Consider the following 21,442-nt stretch of genomic DNA (forward strand, 5'->3'; position numbering starts at 1 on the left):
AGCCTTTGTCAGAAGTTGTAGATGGATGGCAGGAGAGAGACTGCTGGATCGATATCTGTTCGGTCCACTCTCGCTAGGGTACTTGGTATTGGCCACTATCGGCAGACAGGATACTGGGCTGGATGGACCTTTGGTCTGACCCAGTATGGCTGTTCTTATGTTCTTCTTATTTTGTTAGTCTTTAAAGTGCCACATGACTGCTTTTTTGTTTTATGGTTCAATACATTTGGATCAGTTTCTGTCACAAACTCTATACAGGGTCTGGCGCTTTTGGGTTTGACTTAGTGCTGCTGGTCTAAGTTTATGGTGGGTTTAGGAGGCTGATTCAGAGATTCCCCAAAACTCGGGTACTCTCCATTTGAAAGCCAGAACTCTGTTATACAACATGTTCTTGGAAATCTTTTAGTAAACCTGAGCTCTATTATGCACTTTGGTAGTTCCCCACCATGGTTTGTTCTAAGTTTTGCTTTGAATTTTGCGATTGGTTTGAACTCAATACTCCACAACCAATTAAAAAGCTCATGCAAATCCCTGTGAACTGAAGGTATGGTATTTCACAGGTCCATCAAGCGTAATGTGCCACAGAGTAATATTTTTTAATCTCTTCCAATTTAACTTTTACTACTGCAAGGCTGACTTCTCAGGCATATGCTTTCCAGTTTCAGTGATTCCAGGATGTTTCTATTGATGCCAGAAGAGATCTTCGTCAAAGATTAAGATCTTTCAGCAGCTACTAGACATACCACAATATTACAGGATTGCAAGTCTGTCTCCACATTAAACTTTGACTCATTGGCATCATCATCTGAAACACTATGGCTACGTTTACACTACATTCCTCCCTCAAAAGAGGAATGCCAATGAGGGAAATCAAAAATACAAATGAAGTGCTGATTTACAAATCTCATGCTTCATTTGCATATGAGATTTTTTTTCAAAAAATAAAAAAGTGTAGACAGGGTTTTTAGGAAAAAAACCTATTTTCAAAAGATTCCTTCTTCCTGAAAAAAATAAGGAAGAAGGGTTCTTTTCAAAAGGGTTTTTTCCAGAAGGAACCCCATCAACACTGCTGTTTTTGTTTTCAGAAAAGTTCCAGAAATGTGATTGCACAAGATTATGCAAATGAAGCACAAGAGTTGTAAATCAGTGCTTCAATTGCATTTCTGAGCTCTTTCATTGGCATTTCTCTCTCAAGGGAGGAAGGTAGGGTAGACGAAGCATGTGTGTAAAATACCATAAAATCCACAGATTCTTACACTAGAATAAGGGAGTTGGATGCTACCTACCAATTCTCTCCACTGGTTAAAGTGCTTCTGGTTTCTTCCAGCTTCTTCTCTACCGCTTCCAGTTCAACAGCAGTCTGTTCCAGCAGTGCGGATACAGAGTCCTGTACAGGCAAAAGGACTTTATTTAAAAACCACATATATTCCTAAACCCCATCCACTGTCCGAGTGAGTGATTCATATTACTCACTATCAACCTGAGAAAAATAGGAAAATATCCAGTAGTCAGGTAAAGGTTATACAGGTTGAACCTCTCTAATCTGGAACTCTCTCATCTGGCAAACTCTAAAATCCGGCATGATTTTAATTAGCCTGACAACCACTTATGTGTGGCCAAGTTTCCTGTGGTCCCCTGAAGTTGGTTTCCAGCCACCAGTCCTAACTCTCAGTGTTCTGTGCTGTTATTTAGCTGTAATTTACCCCATGAATGTCTTCTGAGAGCCCAGTAAGCAGTGGAAGTCTTGGTAATGTGCTGGACAATATTGACCTCCCATTGTCCGGCAAATTATCTCATCCAGCACCAGTCAGATCCCAAGGGTGCCAGACAAGGGATGTTCAACCCGTATCCTGAATTAAACCTTTAGTTTTATTGACTCTTTTGGTATCTTAACATTTTTCACATAAGAGTATCTTGCAAACAGAGGACTCTTGATTTCTTCTCAGCAATTTAATGTTAACAGAGGAGATTTATTCACGCTTCCTTGTAGCATCTGTCCTTACTGTTTTTTCAGTGCAGGAAACCGCAGAACAAATGTTCCCTTGTTTCTGTTTTCTGCCTTGCTTCTGAAGATATTTATAACTGAGAAGGTTGTACCAGCGTGTTGATTTCTCTCCAGATCTACATATGTCAGCGAGGCTAATTTGTGCTCCACCCTGATGGAACCAAGAAAAAAACATTGTGCATGCAATACCAGAATGAAGTGAATGCAGAAATATGTAACAGCAAAAACCAAGGCTCTTTAGTTGTTGCAGGGAAATTTCAAGGGCTCATCCAATTGTTCTTTTGGATCCAGGTGCTTGCTCATTTTAAAAGGTTCCACTTGTTTTTGTATCCCCTTAGACTAGATCTAATGTGAACCCTCATTTTGTCTTATTTTACTACATCATGGCATGTGCATGATATATTTCAATTGTTATAATTTGTATGGTCTGTGCTTCAGCGGACACTATTCCTTTCATTGGGTTAGTACAGTTTATATTTTATTGCACAGATTTCCTACAATTAAATTCAGTTCAATCTAGAGTTTACCCAGGCATACAAGCCATGAAAAAGCATATGGGTAACCACATGGGAAAGCAGTCTGGAATACAACTGCAGTTTAAGTCCAAATGGGGTCTGCAGGTGAAGGTGCCAAAGCAGAAACCCCAAAAAATTGTGCTGGGATTCTCAACCAAGTTCATATGAACAATAGCATATACTCCAGGAGATGTGAAAAACTCCAGGAAAGTATAGCCAGAATTAACATTCTGTTGCTTTGGAATTTCTTTGGCCCCAGCTCTACAAGTCTTGCTCATATTAAGTAATTTACTCAGGGAATCAAATCTCTCGCTAAGGGAACACTGGCATTAAAAAAGATAGCTGAATTGATACCAACAGAATTCTATAGAACTTTTGGGTTCTTTACACATTATACTCTTCTACCAAATAGGAGAGAATGATTGCATTTCAAATAGGATTTTGTAAAAATACTACAGAATTCAATAAAATCATCTTTGTTATAGAATACTATAGATTTTTTTTTAAATCCTCTACAAAGGAGATCATTCCCTATTATATTCTACAGACTATTTCCCTAAGGGATGGGTGCAAATCCTGGTTTATGCCCTTTTAAGTCAAAAGGGAAGAAAAGTCTAGTGGTTTGAGGAAGCAAGTTTGTAATGTACTGTACACACTGGCATAACTGGGATTTTCCAAAATAGTGAAAGTCCATCTTTACGGGGTCCTACACTAAGGAGGTTAAGGGAGCTTGTGTAACTGGCCAAATCTAAGTTTTGTGAGCACTAGGCATTTGTCAAATTAACAGATCAGACAGGAATAAAAAAAACATTCAAATAGGAATGAATGCTAACCAGGCATTCCTCGAGATGAGACTTATCCACAGTGCAAACATCAACTCTTAAAGTCTTCTGGCGTAAAGCAGGGTATGAGATTGAAACCCAAAATATTTCATTGTATACAAGACTGTCTGAAGCTTCCATGGGTCTTGTGCGGAACAAACAGCTTGTGCTTTCAGAACAAGGAAGAACAGCCACACGAATGTTCCTATTGAAAAATATTTTAATTAGTGCTGAATTAACTTGCTGTAAGCTTCCGTTATGAGATTACCATAAATAACAAAACACTATTATTTACCCAATCCATCTTGAGAGCATCAATCACAGTCAGACTTTCCTTTTTGGCATACTAACCTCAACTATTATGAGGATTTTTTTGGGCACATAAGTTGTAAAAACAAACATGCAATGTACTACAATTTTAGGATACATGAGGAACAAAATTACATTACTTGTGTACCTAAAAACAAAAGCTAGAGCCTTCTAAAAATCACTAACTAGTCATAGATATTCAGCTGTGGAAAAAACATAAAGGCTACGTCTACATTAGAGTTTTTGTCTACACACAAAATGTGTTTTGTTGACAATCTGTCAACAAAACTCAGCACTTCCACCAACAGCATTCTGCCTGTCCGCTATGAGGACAAATGCCGTTGTCAAAAAAGCTGTGTAGACGCTCTGGGGGGCCCTCTGTCGACAGACAGGGCATCCAGGTCATGGGGCAGCCCTGTCTGCTGTGCTTCTGGTTGGCCTTTCTGTCAAGAGAGCAGCCAGGCAGTCTGGCCACTTTCTGTTGAGAGAGTGGATCGACGGTCATCCACTTGTGTGTGTGGACGTGATCTGTCAACAGATCGTTTTGTTGGGAGGCATCTTCTGACAGTAACTTCTGTCGACAGATGCTTCTAGCGTAGATGTAGCCTACGACAGGAATTAAAAGGGATAAAACTAGGAACCTTAAATACCTTGTGAGAACTTCTGAAGTGTTTGAGTTTTGTACTGCTGTACTTACGATGTTTAAAAAATGAGTTCTAAACAGGAAAAATTGTAACAAATATGTGGGAACTGCAAGGTTTGGAAATACTGCCAAATAGCTGCTGGCTAAACATCCAAGGCATTTTGATGCGAAGGCAATGTCTTCCATTTATTTTATTGGCAGCAGTGAATGTGATCTAGTGCTTAATTTTTCATTTGATTGGGACTGGCAAACCATTCAAGTCCAAGCATCTAGACTCTGCACACCCTCTGCTTAGCTGCACTGAGCAATCAGCCATAGCTGAGAATCTTGCCTGTTAAACATATAAAAGTTTTCCTCCTGACAAAAGAAAAAAATGACTATCACAGGGAGAGGTTCATTTCCATTTCCATACGTGGACGTATGAGCTCACAACTGATAAATGTGAGATTAAAAATTGGGAGCATGCTTAGAGGGCTAAGTGCATTATATAAACTAGAAAAATAAGATAAGGTTTGTGAGATTCCAGATGCAGTATATTGCCACCATTTCTAGTATGTTTACATTATCTACTTACACTTTTTGATCTTGATGTAACATTAGAGCAGGAACGTTATTCAGCTGCATGACTAATATTGCAAATTGTTTATTTTTGTCATCATACCTGAATTAATTTGAAAAAATGTGAGAAGACACTTTAGCAATATCAAAATCACCTTACACACAATGAAAGACTGTTCTGTTTTCAAGACACCTTCAGAGTTGCTGGTTTAGCGTTTGCTACACTACGATATTTAAAATCTAACAACATAACTACACCACTGAAGTCTATAAATTGTTTTCTAGGAGCTTGTTACACATAAATGAATCAATCACATTCTAGTTGTGTGTAACATTTTTGTATAACCACCAGCGGATATATAAAAGTTGAAGGCATTCAGATAAGATGTACTATAAAGTTGAATCGAGGCATCAGCATATGTTATTCCAGTAAGTTGTCAAATTCCAAATAATATTTTAATATATAGAATCATATTTAGGAAACAAATATCATTGTAAAAGAAAGCCAATTATAGTTAAGGAGGCCAAGTGAGTCAGGCATTTTAATGCTGAAGAAGTTAGGAGTAAGCAACCCATAACACCGGTAACAAAACAAAATCCAATGGTCTATTGTTACGTATTTTTTCAGAGCTGCTTCTGGTGTCGTCCCCCCAGTCATTAGAGTAAGGCCCTATTTGTCTACTTCCTTATGCCCGTCCTGTTGCCAGCTCCCATTTCTGCTCTTATCACACAGCTGGCATACCAAGTTAGCCTGCCAATTACTATTAGGGTTTCTAAAAGTTATAAGGGGCAGAACCATGGATGGGCCTGAGTGGACAGGCCCCCACCCCTCCCAGTTCTAATCCTGCTGCTACCCTAACGCTTGCCCCACTCTGCCCACCCAGCATGCCTGTTGGGGAATGGGGTCGAGGCACGGGGTGCTCTGCTCTGCCTGCCTAGCACTCCAGTGGCAGAGCCGGGCTGGGGCCTTGCCCTGATTTGCCCACCCGGCACTCTTGCTGGAGACCAGGATTGGGATACGAGGCTTCAAGCGCCTGACTCCCACTCCCCAGTTGGAGCGCTAGCATGGGGCAAGCCCCTGTGCCTTGTCCCTGTTCTCTAGCAGGGGTGCCAGCAAGTAGAACGGAGCAAGTCCCTGTGCACCGACCCCACTCCTCATCAAGACTGCTGGGCTGAGAGTGGGGCAAGCTTCCTACCCCACTCCCCTGTGACACTGCAGGTGGGAGGCTGGTTTTCAGCTCCACCTCTCCCTCTTCTTCAGAGCCCTTGGCCACAGTGTCTGTCACCCCCTAGAGGACTGGGGGGAAGAAGTGGCATTGATGGCTCCTACTCCCTTCCTCTTGTTATTGTCCATCACCCTAAATGAGGGCCCAGCCCGGTATCCTCACTGGTCAGTAGGGGATGGAGACACCCAGCAAAGGGATTTCCAGAGACCAAATTCTGCTTTTTCCATGATGCATCTAGTCTAGTGATGCCAGGAACAAAAGGTCTCCATTTTCTCATTTACCCTGGGAATGTAACGCCAATAGATTTCCATTGGTGTGAGTGAGAGCAAAACCTGGCCCAAAGTATCCAGAGACCAAGGTGATCATCACACTTTATAGCACGCTTTAAGCGAAATTAATCCAGTAAGACAGAAACAAAAAAGATATGGGAAAAAGAGTGAATTAGAGCACATGCAAGTTTTATGAGAACAGGATACATCAATAACTATTAAGATCAGAGCACCCAGCTTACTTCATTGTGATTTGCACTTTGGCAGTCCCAGCTGCTTCTGTATCATCGCTGTCAAACATAATCATTTCTGACACACAGAGTCTGAAAGAAATCAAGGACAATTAAGGGCCTGCGGAACTTCAATAAGATATGGTTATTGTAAGGAGCAGAGCCTTTTGTCCTCTGCACACAGATTTGCAGGGGAATTGTGCATAGAGGTCTGTTAAGGGGTTCTGCTTTCTCTTAGGATTTCTTTAAGAATGCATATGAGAAATATACATTAACAGTGAATTACCTCCCTCCCTCTGCTGCCAGCAAAAGTGTGAGATAAGAGAAAATACACACAAGAAGTGAAAGCTACATTGGAAATGCCACCAGTAAAGGCACCTCTGAACAATGCATGGAGGAGAGGCTACTGGAGGTTTAGATATGGCGTCCTAAAAGGAGAATTACATTTTTTCAAGGGTCTTGAATAGGCTGCAAATGCAGTGTTCAAATGCCTAACTTCCTGATTTCCTGATACCAGTAGGTGGTGTCACCATTGCTGCCTTATAATAAATCCAGTTTTTCAGTGCAGCCAACTACAAGGTCCCAGGCATGTCAAAAGCGGTGTTTTACTGTTGCTGTATAAAACAGCTAAACATGCCTTTTCTTTCAACTATTATATTTGCAAATAGCACGCGCAAAACTAACTTAGAACTAAAGTGCCACCAACTACGCTATAGAAGGTGTAATGCACTGCCAGCACTGACACATTAAAGTCACCAGGATTATATTTCTGATGGTGGAACACACCCAAGACAGAATAGATGTGAGCATTTTCTAAGAAATCCAGCACCAAGCGTGATGCATGTTAATGAATTCTGTGTTGAGATCAGCAACTCGTGTCTTTTTTTAAAAGGCACCAGCTTCTTGGCACTATCCTGTAAGTTTCCGCAGCTTTCGATATAATGGCCAAGATGCATTGCCCTCTGTCTCGATTACATACACGCTCACTGCTGTCCCTCCCCACACAAAAGCCATCAAACTACTCTAAAGCAAGGGCACGGAATCCCTGGACCTTGGTCCGGTTCTGGACTGCTGCTTGTCTGGATCCAGCCCCTTGAGATTCCTCCCCACCCGCCCCAGCATTCAGCCTGCTGGGGGAGGGGGCGGTCTGGATCAGGCAAGCCAAGGCAGGAAGCAATGGTGCCACTGCCGCCACGTGTGCCATTGCCACACCTCCTTCCCCTCCCTCCGCTGTGGGACCAGCCGCTCACAGCGTTTCTCCCCACCTCTCCCAAGCACTGCCTCCCTGGAATTCTGGCCAATCGGAGCAACAGGAGGGCGGTGCCTGGGAGAGGCAGGGAAAAAAGCCTCTCTAGAGAAGGTTTCTGCATGCTGCCATTCCCCCAGCTGGGGGAGGTGGCCACAACCATGAAACATGGAGGTAAATGCCCCTCCCCATCGCCCACACTCCCCCAGCCTGCTCCTGCCCTCCCTGCCCAAACTCCTGTCCTCAGCCTGTTCCTGCTACTTCCCTCCCACCCAGACTCCTGTCCTCAGCCTGTTCCTGCTCTGTCCCTCGCACCAGATCCTCACCTCCAGCCTGCTCCTGACCTCTCGTGGCTGCCCCCAGCCCACTTATGCACCTTACCTCCCACCCAGATTCCCCAACTCCAACCTGCTTCTACACCCTCCCTCCCACCCACACCCGGTCCTTGCAGCCCCCTCTTGCACACTGAATCCTGAGTCCCCTGATTTTTGGTCCCACTCCAGGCCCCAAGAAGAGTTAATCTGGCCAAGGGGAAGCGCTGAACCTCAGAACACCCTTTTCTACTCCCTGCCCATGGTGCTGGAGCTTGAGGGAATTGAGGTGTCTCAATCGGGGCCAGATCAGTGAAGGTTTTTTTTTCTGTGGGTTAGAATTCCCAAACCCAAAAAAAGGTTCCCCACCCCAGCTCTAACACATGGAGGCCCGTCTTGTTGTTAAATATAAACAGAAAATACTTTTCCCCGGCCTCTCTCTCAGAAATGGCTGAAACTTTTTGGCTGAAGTTTTCCAGATAACTTCAGCCTGGCACGAAACAGTTATGTCCAGCAAATTGATGACCTTGTTTTCAATCATTTATATAAGGCCATCTTAACAGGCCGAGCTGCCTGCTCTACCTGTCATTTCTACAGAAATTTGGTAAAATCCCGGAGTCTGTATCTTATATTGCAAAAAAGGATTACAGTGATGTCTGGTAATGTCAGCTTTATCTCTGAATGATGAGCTTCTGGCTGAGCAAACCTGAGGTATACCTTTGTACAGCTGCCTCATACACCCCGCTGTCTCCAGCAACAGATTCATCAGATACTGCTGCTGACACACATGCCACCTTCAGTGCAGCCCCTCCAGCTGTATTGACACCTGCGATGAAGTGAAGAAAGAAAGGCGTTAATGAAAAAGAGCTGGATGCATCAGTAACTGTAGCTTTTCAAGGCAAGTGTCTTTCTTGTACTCATGTCAAGTGATAATAGACTTTGGACTCTGAATGGACTACTCTTTATCAGGTGTTAAATTAGTGCCGGTGGACAAGGACTGGCAGCCTTGGTACCAGAAAAGCTTCTCTAACCTAGAAGAGCACAAGGAAGAGCAGTAGTTTTATTTCTATGCATGGGTGTAGGCACTCACAGCTGACACTGCAGAGACAGCAGAAGGACAAGCCTCTTTGCATAGACCGAGGGGTCCCTCAACTTGAGCCACAAGAACCTATGGAGAAGCATTAAGGCTTGGTCTATACTAGGCAGGTAAGTTGACTGCAGATATGCAATTCTAACTATGGCAATTGCATAGCTAGAACTGACTTAGCTGCAATCAACTTATCTGGCCGCCCACACAGAGGTAGGTCAACAGGAGCTTCCAACCCCAGACGGCTCAATTTCGCATGTCTCCAGCAGGCAAAATTGAACCATGAGCAGGTCGATCTTCCAGGTAGTCTAGACCTACCATAGAATCCAGAAAGGACAGCAGAGGTATGGGGTAGGGCATGAATGTTATCTGCCGTAGCTGCACACTGGATTTAGATTGCGCTCTCAACTATAGTTATCTAAACTGTACTCAAGGCTATTTTATGGACGGGATGGTAAGGTTTTGCTGCATAGGTTTAAGTGAAAATGTTCTGCATCTGTAATGTACCAGGGTTACCTTCAGAGAAGCAACCTTGGCAGGGAGGATGTGCTGTGATGTCACACTGAGCATTCCAGGACCACCATGGAAAAAGTCAGACTTAACTTTTAACAGCCCTCCTCCCATCCCCCATCTTCAAACCTAGCAAAGTTCGTACTTTATTGAAAACAGCATCCAGGCCACACGTCATGTTGGCCCTAATCATTTCAGATGTGCCTGTTTAAAGAGTGTAGTTCTACTTTTCCCTACTGAAAAATCACTCCTAAAACAAATCTAGTTTTTCACACTGCTTTAACTACAACTCTCATACAGTTGAAAGGGTTTTGTTCAAACTTCTGCAGACTCACAAAAATTCACTTTCAAACAGGGACCAAGCTTGAAAATGTCAATCCTGAAAGTGAATAATATAGCTAAAAGAAACTACTTCACAGTTCACTGCAGCTGGCACTACAGGCAACTCCTATAATTACTGATGAATTTTGCAATGATTCAGCTCTGAGGTGACAACATATACTAGTTCCAATATTGCTTTTATAAAATGTTGGTGGGGACTATTATCCCTGTGCTGTACTGCCAGTGAGAAAGGTAATCCACTCTGTCCCCTTTGGAATGTAAAAACAGGTTAGCAAGAATTCAAGAGATGTTTATCAGTCCTTAAATAAGGCAGATGATGGCAGTGCTATAACAACATTCACAAACCAAGTTATTTTTTCTTGTCCTCTCTTAGCAAACTTATTCCCGTTGCATTCCCATTAAAATTCATGGGACTACTTTAAATAGGGAAGCATGCCCCATAGGCACTGCTCAAAAATAAAGGCTGATTAACCTCTGTTGCTTTCCTAATTACTGTGGCATAGCCTTTACTTCCCAGCCTTTACTATGAATAGTAATCTTCCCTGATCACCAGTCAGCTTAGACATATGTGTTGCCCCCTCACCCCGCAAAAGTATGTATTCTTTAGCCACAAAGCTGCTAATCACTTCAGCTGCGTCATTTGTGGCCCAAAAGAACAAAGTTCTCCGATTCAGCATATTGCCATAATGGCCAGAGAGCATCCTTTCCTTAACTAGATCAATTCCTATGCCTCTCCAGCCTTCTTTTTGTCTCCTCATCCTACCAACTCTCACACCTACCTGCCTCTGAAATTAAGGGAGATGCTTAAGTGTATAAAATTATACCTTGTGTCTGTTTTTGCTTTCCCCTACTTAAATATTCAGCATGCCAAGTTCATTCAGGTGGCAGCATTACACCCCGTGCACCCAATGCAAATTTCCCTGAATGGCAATACATCCCAGTCAGCCATTATTACAAGAGCACCATACTAGCTCCTGGTGCCTATAGTGAAATCCCTCATGTTCTTCAAGGCAAGAATATAAGAACAGTCATACTGGGTCAGAGGAGCCCAGTATCCGGTCTTCAGATACCGGCCAGTGTCAGAAAGAACAGAACAGGTAATCATCAAGTGATCCATCTCTTGTTGCTTGTTCCTAGCTTCCGTCAAACAGAGGGTAGGGTAACCATCCCTGCCTATCATGGCTATCAGCCAATGGTGGATCTATCCTCTGTGAATTTATCTGGAGTACTGGAGGCTTTATTAACCATATCATAGTCCTGGCCTCCAAAAACTCTCTCTGTCAAGGAGTTCCATAGGTTTACTGTGTGTTGTGTGAAGAATTACTTACGTTTGTTTTAAACCTCCTGTCTGTTCTTGAGTGATGAGATGGACTAAACAGCACTTGCTTACCTACTTTCTCTGCACCAGTCCTGATTTTATGGACCTCAACCATAACCCTACTTAGTTCTCTCATTTCAAGCTGAAAAGTCCCGGTTTTACTAATCTCTTCTCATAAGGAAGCTACTCCATACCTCCAATCACTTTTGCTGCCCTCTTCTGAACCTTTTCCAGGTTCAATACATATATATATTTTTTTAGGTAAGGCAACCACATCTGCACACAGTATTCAAATAGTGGGTGTACCATGAACTTTTAAAAAGGCATTATGGTATTTTCTGTCCTTTTATCACTTCCTTTAATGATTCCCAACATTCTGTTCACTTTTCTGACTGCTGCTCACATTGGCTACATCTACACGTGCCCCAAACTTCGAAATGGCCACGCAAATGGCCATTTCGAAGTTTACTGATGAAGCGCTGAAATGCATATTCAGCGCTTCATTAGCATGCGGGCGGCAGCGGCGCTTCGAAATTGACGCGGCTTGCCCCCGCGCATCTCATCCAGACGGGGCTCCTTTTCGAAAGGACCCCGCCTACTTCGAAGTCCCCTTATTCCCATCAGCTCATGGGAATAAGAGGACTTCGAAGTAGACGGGGTCCTTTCGAAAAGGAGCCCCGTCTGAACGAGACCCGCGGCGGCAAGCCGTGTCAATTTCGAAGCGCCGCTGCCGCCCGCATGCTAATGAAGCGCTGAATATGCATTTCAGCGCTTCATCAGTAAACTTCGAAATGGCCATTTGCGTGGCCATTTCGAAGTTCGGGGCACGTGTAGACACAGCCATTGAGTGGATGTTTTCTGAGAACTGGCCACAATGACTAATCTCGCGAGTGATAACAGCTAATTTAGACACCTGCATTTTGCACCTGTAGTTGGGATTATGTTTTTCCATGTGCATTACTTTTACATTTATCAACATGAAATTTCATTTGCCATTTTGTTGCCCAGTCACCCAGCTGTGAGAGATCCTTTTCTAGCTCTTCACCATCTGTCTGAGATTTACCTATTCTGAGTAAGGCCAGGAATCACGATCTGTTTGGGAAACGCCTAGCACATATACAATAGTTAAAAAACAAAACAAAAAATGGGAATTACAGCCACACAGCTCAGATATTTGGGGGTAGGATGCTATGGAAACATAGAAGACATCAGCACTAACATACCATATGCACCCTGAAATATGCAAAAGCAGCTCTGAAAACAGCTTGTGGGTATTGTCACACATCTGGAGGCACTTCCAGAAAAATGGGTTTACATTCAGTGCAAGTATAATGGGACTATAGAGCCAGGGGTTGTCTGTGCACTCAACCTACCCCGGCTCACTCACTGAAGCCAACAGGTATCTGAGACAGAAAATCCCACCTTAAGCAGCTGTGGGACATTATAAGAAGCACTTAGCCCACACAGCAAGCAGAGGGCTTTTTCTTTTATTTTAAAACACTACGAAGTTTTGATAAATGTTCAGTGTATTTTTTTAAGTGAGGGGAATTAGGTACCTTTTGTAAGAATCTCCAGAGCTGCAATTCAGGACCATGGAGCACAGGTGTCAGCCCCATGATTGCTCAAGGGCTGGAGCAACCACAGGGAAATAACTGGCAGGTGCTCAGAATCAGCAGCCACTGTCACCCCTCTCCCACCCTGTGCTTCCTGCCTGCTGATGGCCCTGCTGATCTATTCTTCCCTCTCTCTGTGCCTCCAGCAGTGGCAAAACAGCTGTTTAGTGGCATCCAGAGGCTCTACAAGGAAGGGGGAGATGGAAGGACATGGTGCATTCTGGGGAGGGGACAGAAAGTGGTGGGGAGGGGCAGACACTTAGTGGAAGAGGTGGAGCAAGGGCGGGGTGCAGGCCAGGGCAGAGTAGAGCACTCCAGCCCCGTTAGTCCGGAAGATAGCGCCTACTGCTTCCCCACTGGAGGCTTAGGCTGGGTGGTTGGGGGAGGACCCTGACAGGCTGGGCTTGGCAGGAAGTATTGTGTGGTAGGACATGGGCGTCGGCGCCAAACAGCCACTGATTGTCTGTTATCAGTATATAAACCAGGAAACCGTGAAAGGAGCTATCTGCACAACAGTGTAGTCTGTCTGCCCAGGTCTGTTCCAGATCCAACTTCTGATAGACTCTAGATTGTGGTTTCTGATCCTGGTTTGTCCTTGAGTTTGCTATTCAGCTGCTGCCTGCAACCTGCCATCTGACCCTGATCTCCTTGTAACTGGACCCTGCCCGCCACCTGACTCGGCTTTTGTCCTCTGGGCCTTCCTGAGACTCTGAACTCTCAGTAACCTCATGCTATCCGCCTCCTGGTGCCTGACACTCAGTCTGCCTTCTGGCCTATGGTACCTGACTTGGCCTGCCTCCTGCCTCAATGCTAGGTCTGACTTCCCACATCCTGGTTGCGATGCCAGGGCATGTCTACAGTGGCAGGTTTCGTGGCTAAAATAACCTTTTTGGTGACAAAACTCCACTAGCATTTGCACTGTGACAAAAGTCATGAAAACAGCCTGGTTTCCACAACAAAAAACTACCACCTTGATGAGGGACTTTTTTTCCTCTTCCCTTCCCTGTACTGAACAACAGTCCATCAGCATGTACCCCAGGAGCCTTTTCTTCACCTTTACTGAACACCAGGATGTTTCCCACAATGCCCAAGTAGCCACTCTGGGCAGGGCTTTGAATTCCGCTGCTCTGCAGCTGAACAAACAGCAATCCGCCCCTCCCTCTTGCAAACCCCACGAACTTTAAATTCAATTTCCTGCTAGCAGGCTCAGCATGGAGCACTCTCGTGGTGTCTTCCCATTGTTCCAAATGCTCTCCTGCTTCAACTGCTGCTGATTTTGTGGCAGGGAAGGGATCCTGTGCTGTCCCAGCTACGAGTGACCCGTGGGAACTGGGGCACGTACAGCCACATTTCTCAATCCTTGTGTGAGAAGGGAAACAAGCGGGACACACCTGGGTGATGCACCCAACAAAGCACTGATTGTGGAATGGTATTTTATAAAGAGCTGGGCACAATCTTCATTGGTGAAGACCCCGCCTGTGCTGCAAAGATACACCGAGTGCACTGAGTCACCAGAAGAGCACTTAACCTGGAGGATGAAATTACAGATGGAGGCAGAAGTAGACAAGGATGTGGGGCTCACAGTGGGGTCACCCAGAGTGGCAGGCAGCCGGGCACCGTTCTCAAATCCCCCAGTGAATGGTGGTCTCAGCAGCAGCTTGACGGGGAGCAGGAAGTCAGGGAAGAGATGCAAGGTAAGTAGCTCTGGCTTGGGGACTGTAGCAGGAGGGAGGGGGTCGCAGAACCAAAGGAGGGTGGCTGTGTTTTTGTCAGCTGGCATCTCCCTGCAGAACTAGATGTTACATCCCAGCAGGCTGCTGATGCACACTGCGACATTAATTGCGTCCCGCAGAGAAATGCTCTGGAAACTTTGCCATGTCCTGTCCCTACCCTCTGCTCCCTCCCCATGGTTCAATACTCTTCAATCAGTACTGAAGGAACCAAAGAGGTGCATAATTGGGCTGTATAAGGGGAGGGTGACCCCACTGGCATCAAGGAGGACAGCCCAGGTTTCCCCACTTATCCTCATGACTGCAGTGTCAGAAAGAGTAATACCAGCCTGTGGATAAGTGGGGCATCATTACAATTATTTCTGTGCAAATCTGCTGCACAAGCCAGGACTGTATTTTCTTATTCTCCTGTTCACATCCTTCATCTCCCCCTTCCCCCTCACCATGTGAAATGTGTCTCTCTCAAGGGACAGTGGGAGAGTAGGTGCACACGCTGAAAGGTTTTTTTGAGTGAAATGTTTTAATCCCTCTTTTGTTACATTCTGGCTATGTCTACACGTGAAGCCAACATCGAAATAGGCTATTTCGATGAATAACATCTACACGTCCTCCAGGGCTGGCAACGTCGATGTTCAACTTCGACGTTGCGCGGCACCACATCAAAATAGGTGCTGCGAGGGTACGTCTACACGCCAAAGTAGCACACATAGAAATAAGGGTGCCAGGCACAGCTGCAGACAGGGTCACAGGGAGGACTCAACAGCAAGCCGCTCCCTTAAAGGGCCCCTCCCAGACACAGTTGCACTAAACAACACAAGATACACAGAGCTGACAACTGGTTGCAGACCCTGTGCCTGCAGCATGGATCCCCAGCTGCCGCAGAAGCAGCCAGAAGCCCTGGGCTAAGGGCTCCTGCCCACGGTGACCATAGAGCCCCGCAGGGGCTGGAGAGAGAGCATCTCTCAACCCCCCAGCTGATGGCCGCCATGGAGGACCCGGCAATTTCGACGTTGCGGGACGCGGATCATCTACACAGTCCCTACTTCGACGTTGAACGTTGAAGTAGGGCGCTATTCCGATCCCCTCATGAGGTTAGCGACTTCGACGTCTCGCTGCCTAACGTCGAAGTTAACTTCGAAATAGCACCCGACGTGTGTAGCCGCGACGGGCGCTATTTCGAAGTTAGTGCCGCTACTTCGAAGTAGCGTGCACGTGTAGAGACAGCTTCTGTCTTGCACAGGAGATCTTGAAAACTTCTCCCGCTGACAGACTGCACCTACTGCAGGAGGAAACTGAAGCGAAACAGGGAGAAAATTGGGAGGGAGGTTTTGAACCATTCCTTAATTCAAGCCCAGAGGAGAAAGGAAAGATGGAAAAGAGACATAAAAGATAGATAAGGGGCCACTGACCACATGATCAAGGTTATAAAGAAGCAAAAAGACATGCTGAAGTATTAATCAAGATACACCGTGAGCACGAATGGCCTCAACCTCCTTTGTAAAAGATACAGCATTCTTTGTCCAGTAACCCACCCTCTACACCCATACACTTCTTTTCACTGTCTGAGTATGCTCAGTTTCTGATTCACTCCACTCTCATTTTGTTATATTTGTAAATGACACTATCAGCTTAGGCTTGAATAAAGAGCTTAACTGGTTAATGTGTTGCAAACAGATTTCTCCACCTTTGATATTCTACATCTTACACTATGAATGAGACACATCCTGCCTGATTTAATTTGCTTCACTAATAACTGGTCCTACTATTGATAGGTAACATCTTGTGTGTTTTGCTGCTATGTACACCCTGGATTTTGAAATTTCCACTCCAACTCATCTGATGAGCTGGGTTTTACTCACAAAAGCATTTGCTCTAATAAATTTATTAGTCTGTAAGGTGCCACAGGACTTCAGTACAGTGTAAGCAGAAAATCCCCATTTTACACCAATTACAGAATTCTCCCCACCCCCAAACTGAGAACTGAACTAAACAAGTGGCTCTCAGGTTATGTACGTACTACAGCATACAGTAAACCCCCAACTTATGCACAGGTTGCATTCCTAGGCAAACAAGTCAAATTTCATGCAAGTCGGGACCGGGCCAGGGAGGGGCCCCCAGTCCTGTCTGCACCTGGCTCCCAGCTCCCCTTTGCTTGTGGGAGCCAGGGAACTGACCAGTGCTGCTGTGCTGGTCAGCTTCCCAGCTCCCAGGAGTGGCAGGGAGCCACGAACCAGGCGGCAACCTAGCTCCTGGCATCTGCCAGGTTCCCAGATGCCACCTGGTTCCCAGCTCTCTGCCACTCAAGATTTTGATTTGTGCTATTGCAAGTAACGTGTAAGTTGAAATTGTGTAAATCAGGGGTCCACTGTATATGGGTATGTTACATTGCCCAGGGCTGTGAACAGGGGAAGCAGGTTTGCAGAAATTTTGATCATGCCCAGAATACCCAGCGCCTAAGCTCCTCCCCCATCCAAACTGCCCCCCACCAATCTGCTTAAGGATCTAGGAGGGAGTTTATTTCGCAGGCTTTGTGTTTCTGACATGCAGCACTCCCTCTCCAGCCAGGAACTCCTCAAACACCAGATTCTGCATACACGCAAGTTTTCTTCTGTATACTCATTGCGCAAATGGGAAGCAACAGCCTTGAGTATACGTGAGTCACTACGAGCCATCTTAACCCACTCAAACTTTGTGCATTTGCATGGTTAGCCGCTGCCATATTGTCTCGCAGACTCCCATGAGAATGGTTAGTATGCAGCACATGCCAGCCGCAACAGGAAGGCCAGCCAAGGATGGCGATAGTGGGGCCTGCAGCTCATGTGGCGGCCAGGAGTCTGGCTGGGGCCAGCAAGAAAGGGGACAGCTGTAGCAGGGCTATCAGCCTGCGCAGGGTTTTCATAGCTTCACCTCCAACCACAGTCTCCCTAACTCTATTTTTCCCATACGCTCTTAAGTCCCTCCACCACAAGTTCCCTTACCGTGGTTGTATGCAGAACATAAGCCTGGTGGTTGGGAGAAGAATTGCTGTACTTAAAAATAACGTTGCTATTATTTTTGAGTTTTTGGCTAGCTCTTCTTCAGATTTGTTTTTGGGCTTCCTAATTATATTTTTATACTTCATGTGGGAGAGATTATTATGCTCCTTTCTAGTTTCCTCACTAGAATTTAACATCCACTTTTTAAACATTACCTTTTTATTTCTCACTGCTTCTTTTACTTGACTGTTAAGTAACAGGGACTCTTCCCCCACCCCCTCTTAATATGGTTTGTTTTTGTTTGTTTGTTTGTTTAAATTTGGGGCATACATTTAAGCTAGGCCTCTACTATGGTGTCTTTGAAAAGTTTCCACGTAGCGTGCAGGGATTTGCCTTAGGACAGTCTACCTTTTAATTTCTCTTTTACTAACCTCCTCATTTCATGTAATTCACCTTTTGAAAATTAAATGGTACATGTTGGGTGGCTGTGGTGTCTTTCCCACCCACAGGGGCATTAAATTTAATTAAATTCTCATTCCAAGTGGTCCAGCTATATTTACCCTTTGGACCAGATCCTGTGATCCACTTAGGACTACATCAAGAATCGCCTCTCTTTTTGTGGGTTCTAGAACCAGCGGCTCCAAGCAGCAGACATTTAAGGTGTCAAAAAACTTTACTGCTGCATCCCATCCTGAGGTCACATGTACCCAGTCAATAGGGGGAGAGTGGAAATCCCTCATTATTACTGAGTGTTTTATTTTTATAATTTTTCTCTAATCACCCTTCTCATTTCACAGTCACTATCACCATCCTGGTCTGATGGTCAGTAACGTAAGTCTACTGTTATATTGTTATCATCAGAGCACAGAATTACTAGCCATAGTGAGTCTATGGTACAATTTGGTTCATTTAAGGTTTTTATTGATTTGATTCGATGCTTTCTTTCACGTCTAGTGCCATTCCCGCACCAGCACAAAGTGTTCTGTCCTTTTTTGGACCCCATTATTTTGTGTGTGCACGCGTGCGCACACACACACACACTCACATACAGTAGCCCCTCAACTTACACGTAGGTTGCATTCCTGGGCAACCACACGTAAGTCAAATTTCATGCAAGTTGGGACTAGGTGGGGGGCAGACCCTGCTGCCTTGGTCTCCTGGTCCTGGCTCCCTGCTCCCGGCTCCCTGCTCCCAAGAGCACTGATGTGTTGGTCAGTTTCAAGTGGCAGGGAGCTGGAAGCCAGGCTGCCACCTGGTTTCCAACTCCCTGCCATTCTGGGAGCCAGGAAACTGACCAGTGCAGCAGTGCTGGTCAGTTTCCCGCCTCCCCACCACTCACAGTTTCAACTTACATTATTGCAAGAAATGCTAAGTCAAAATCCAGTAAGTCGGGGGTCTATTCTGTGTGTGTAGACATACAAAAATGACCCTACTATTACAATATCCCATTGTCCCCTTGATTATCCTTATTCCACCAAGTTTCAGGGATGCCCTTCAAAATCTGCCTCTAAATGCCATTGCTAAACTTCCACATTAGCCCACTTTTGTTTCTTATCTTTTGACTGGAATTCCTGACAATGCTTTTGGGAATCATTAATGAACCTTACTTCACTTTAATGGCAAACCTTTTGCTATGTTAGTTGCCCTGCCTTTGTTTATAAACAAACTCCTCACTGCAAAGGCTGCCCTGCTCCCCAGTTCATCACAGTGACACTCAAGGGCCGTGTCTACACTAGCCCCAAACTTCAAAATGGCCACACAAATGGCCATTTTGAAGTTTACTAATGAAGCATTGAAATGCATATTCAGCGCTTCATTAGCATGCAGGTGGCTGCCGCACTTCGCAATTGACACGGCTCGCCGCCACGCGGCTCCTTTTCGAAAGGACCCCGCCTACTTCGAAGTCCCCATGAACTCATGGGAATAAGGGGACTTCGAAGTAGGCAGGGTCCTTTCGAAAAGAAGCCCTGTCGGGACGAGCCGAATCAATTTTGAAGTGCCGCAGCCACCCGCATGCTAATGAAGCGCTGAATATGCATTTCAGCGCTTCATTAGTAAACTTCGAAATGGCCACATGTGTGGCCATTTCGAAGTTTGGGGCTAGTGTAGATGTAGCCAGGCTGTTGCAGTTAACATAGCTAGAGCTGAATTCCCAGGCTTGAATATTCTTGGTGCCTGAGCACCTCTAGTCCACATTATCTGCTGCCTATGGGTGCGAATAAGCTACTGCCTAGCGACTTAAGGGACATTGACCTAGGCCTGGTCTACACTAGAGAACAAAGTCGATCCCAGATACACAATTCTAGCTACACCAGTCCCTAGGGAAGATCGGAGCTCTTTGGGCTCATGTTGATGTCCCTTACTGCGTGGGATAGTTCAGAGTACCAGAGTCGACAGCTGAGCCCCAAGAGATTGATTTTTGAATTTCAGAGGATCAATCGCTGCATGTTGAATGCCAGGTAAGTACAGCCATACCCCAAAGCACCAGCATGGACAGTGCTATCACAGCACATGAGCTACTTCCAGTGGGGCCAACTGACTTGCCAGGGGTATGAGGGCAAGAGGCGCTGCATCCCCCAGGAGGGGCAGAGCCTTAGGTGGGAGGGGCGGGGCTGGACTAGCTTTCCCTAGGCAGCCTCAGCACTACATGGAGTGTGCTGCATCTGCCCCAGTGGTAGGATTCCTCTTTGCCTCTCACACATGTAATTTAATCTGTTTTCAAAAAAAGCAGCTGCGGGTGATATGAACATCTGAAAGTAGGGTATCGGGCTCCATTAGGTTTCTTTATGGACTAGATGCCATTCAGGTTCACCCTTGACCTCAATGGTATTACTCTGTATATACACTGGAACCCTGATTACCCCACATGAACTAGACCGACCAATAACTGAAAATGTCAGCTACCCCGGGCTGTCTGCCTGGGGTTAGCTTCCACATGGCCAGCTCACCGGGTCGGATAATCAGGGACATACTGTATATCAACAGTTTGGCTCCTTAGATGCTTGTTATGTACACGTTTGAAACTTTTTGGTGATCCATAACTAGACTCTAACCACACACATTTAAGGTAAGGAAGGAGCATATCTAAAAGACTTCATTATGTATTTTGAAACAACAAAATACTACAAGGTTGTATGATTTAAATCTGCTCACAAAAACGTGAGCATGCTGTCCCATTAGGCCACGTACCACCTGACCATCACACTCAGCTACACTGTTTCAGTGATATGTTCAATTAGTGCGAGTAATGCCTAGAGAGTGAAATCTTTCCTTCTTATTGCCCTGAAATAAACTACTTATGGTGATTACTTTTTCTGCTGACTGAATAACAGCAGAAATCATTTAATTTGCTTAACACCTTAGCTTTGATTTAACAACCTCAGCAGCCATGAAGTGCTAAAAAGGTTAAAACAAATCATTGTCCAGTTGTAACAGCAAAATACTCTTTCGTACTCAGGTGTAAAAGTATCTATCACATAGGGTGAAGGTAGTGTCACCTCAGGGAATTTGAATGATCAAATGAAGCCTTAAAATGACAACTGTTGAGATAGAAAATGGTATCACATAGAAATTACACTTCACTAATTCCCCTATATTCATGTGTTTTTTTGGTTTGTTTTTTGTTTTTTTAACATATCCAGAGGCTGAAGCACTAAATGGGTTTAAAATCCATTGCCACTGCTGCATTTTGCAAGCTTATGTAGCTCTGTGCTGCACTACTGTTTATTTTCTAC

General features: G+C 45.0%; 1 protein-coding gene across 2 annotated transcripts in view; it reads right to left on the reverse strand.

Moving 5' to 3' along the window:
* Positions 1-21,442, reverse strand: part of WWC1 (WW and C2 domain containing 1) — a 133,215-nt gene that overhangs the window by 14,205 nt on the left and 97,568 nt on the right. For both annotated transcript variants that reach the window (XM_075009711.1, XM_075009712.1), the window contains 6 exons: positions 8,851-8,959; positions 6,589-6,669; positions 4,868-4,954; positions 3,354-3,546; positions 2,004-2,156; positions 1,287-1,387 (listed from right to left, as the gene is read on the reverse strand). In XM_075009711.1, the coding sequence (XP_074865812.1) occupies positions 1,287-1,387; positions 2,004-2,156; positions 3,354-3,546; positions 4,868-4,954; positions 6,589-6,669; positions 8,851-8,959 (724 nt within the window). The remainder of the gene's footprint in view (positions 1-1,286; positions 1,388-2,003; positions 2,157-3,353; positions 3,547-4,867; positions 4,955-6,588; positions 6,670-8,850; positions 8,960-21,442) is intronic.

Source organism: Carettochelys insculpta, chromosome 15 (assembly GCF_033958435.1).
Source record: "Carettochelys insculpta isolate YL-2023 chromosome 15, ASM3395843v1, whole genome shotgun sequence".
NCBI classification, from domain to species: Eukaryota; Metazoa; Chordata; order Testudines; family Carettochelyidae; genus Carettochelys; species Carettochelys insculpta.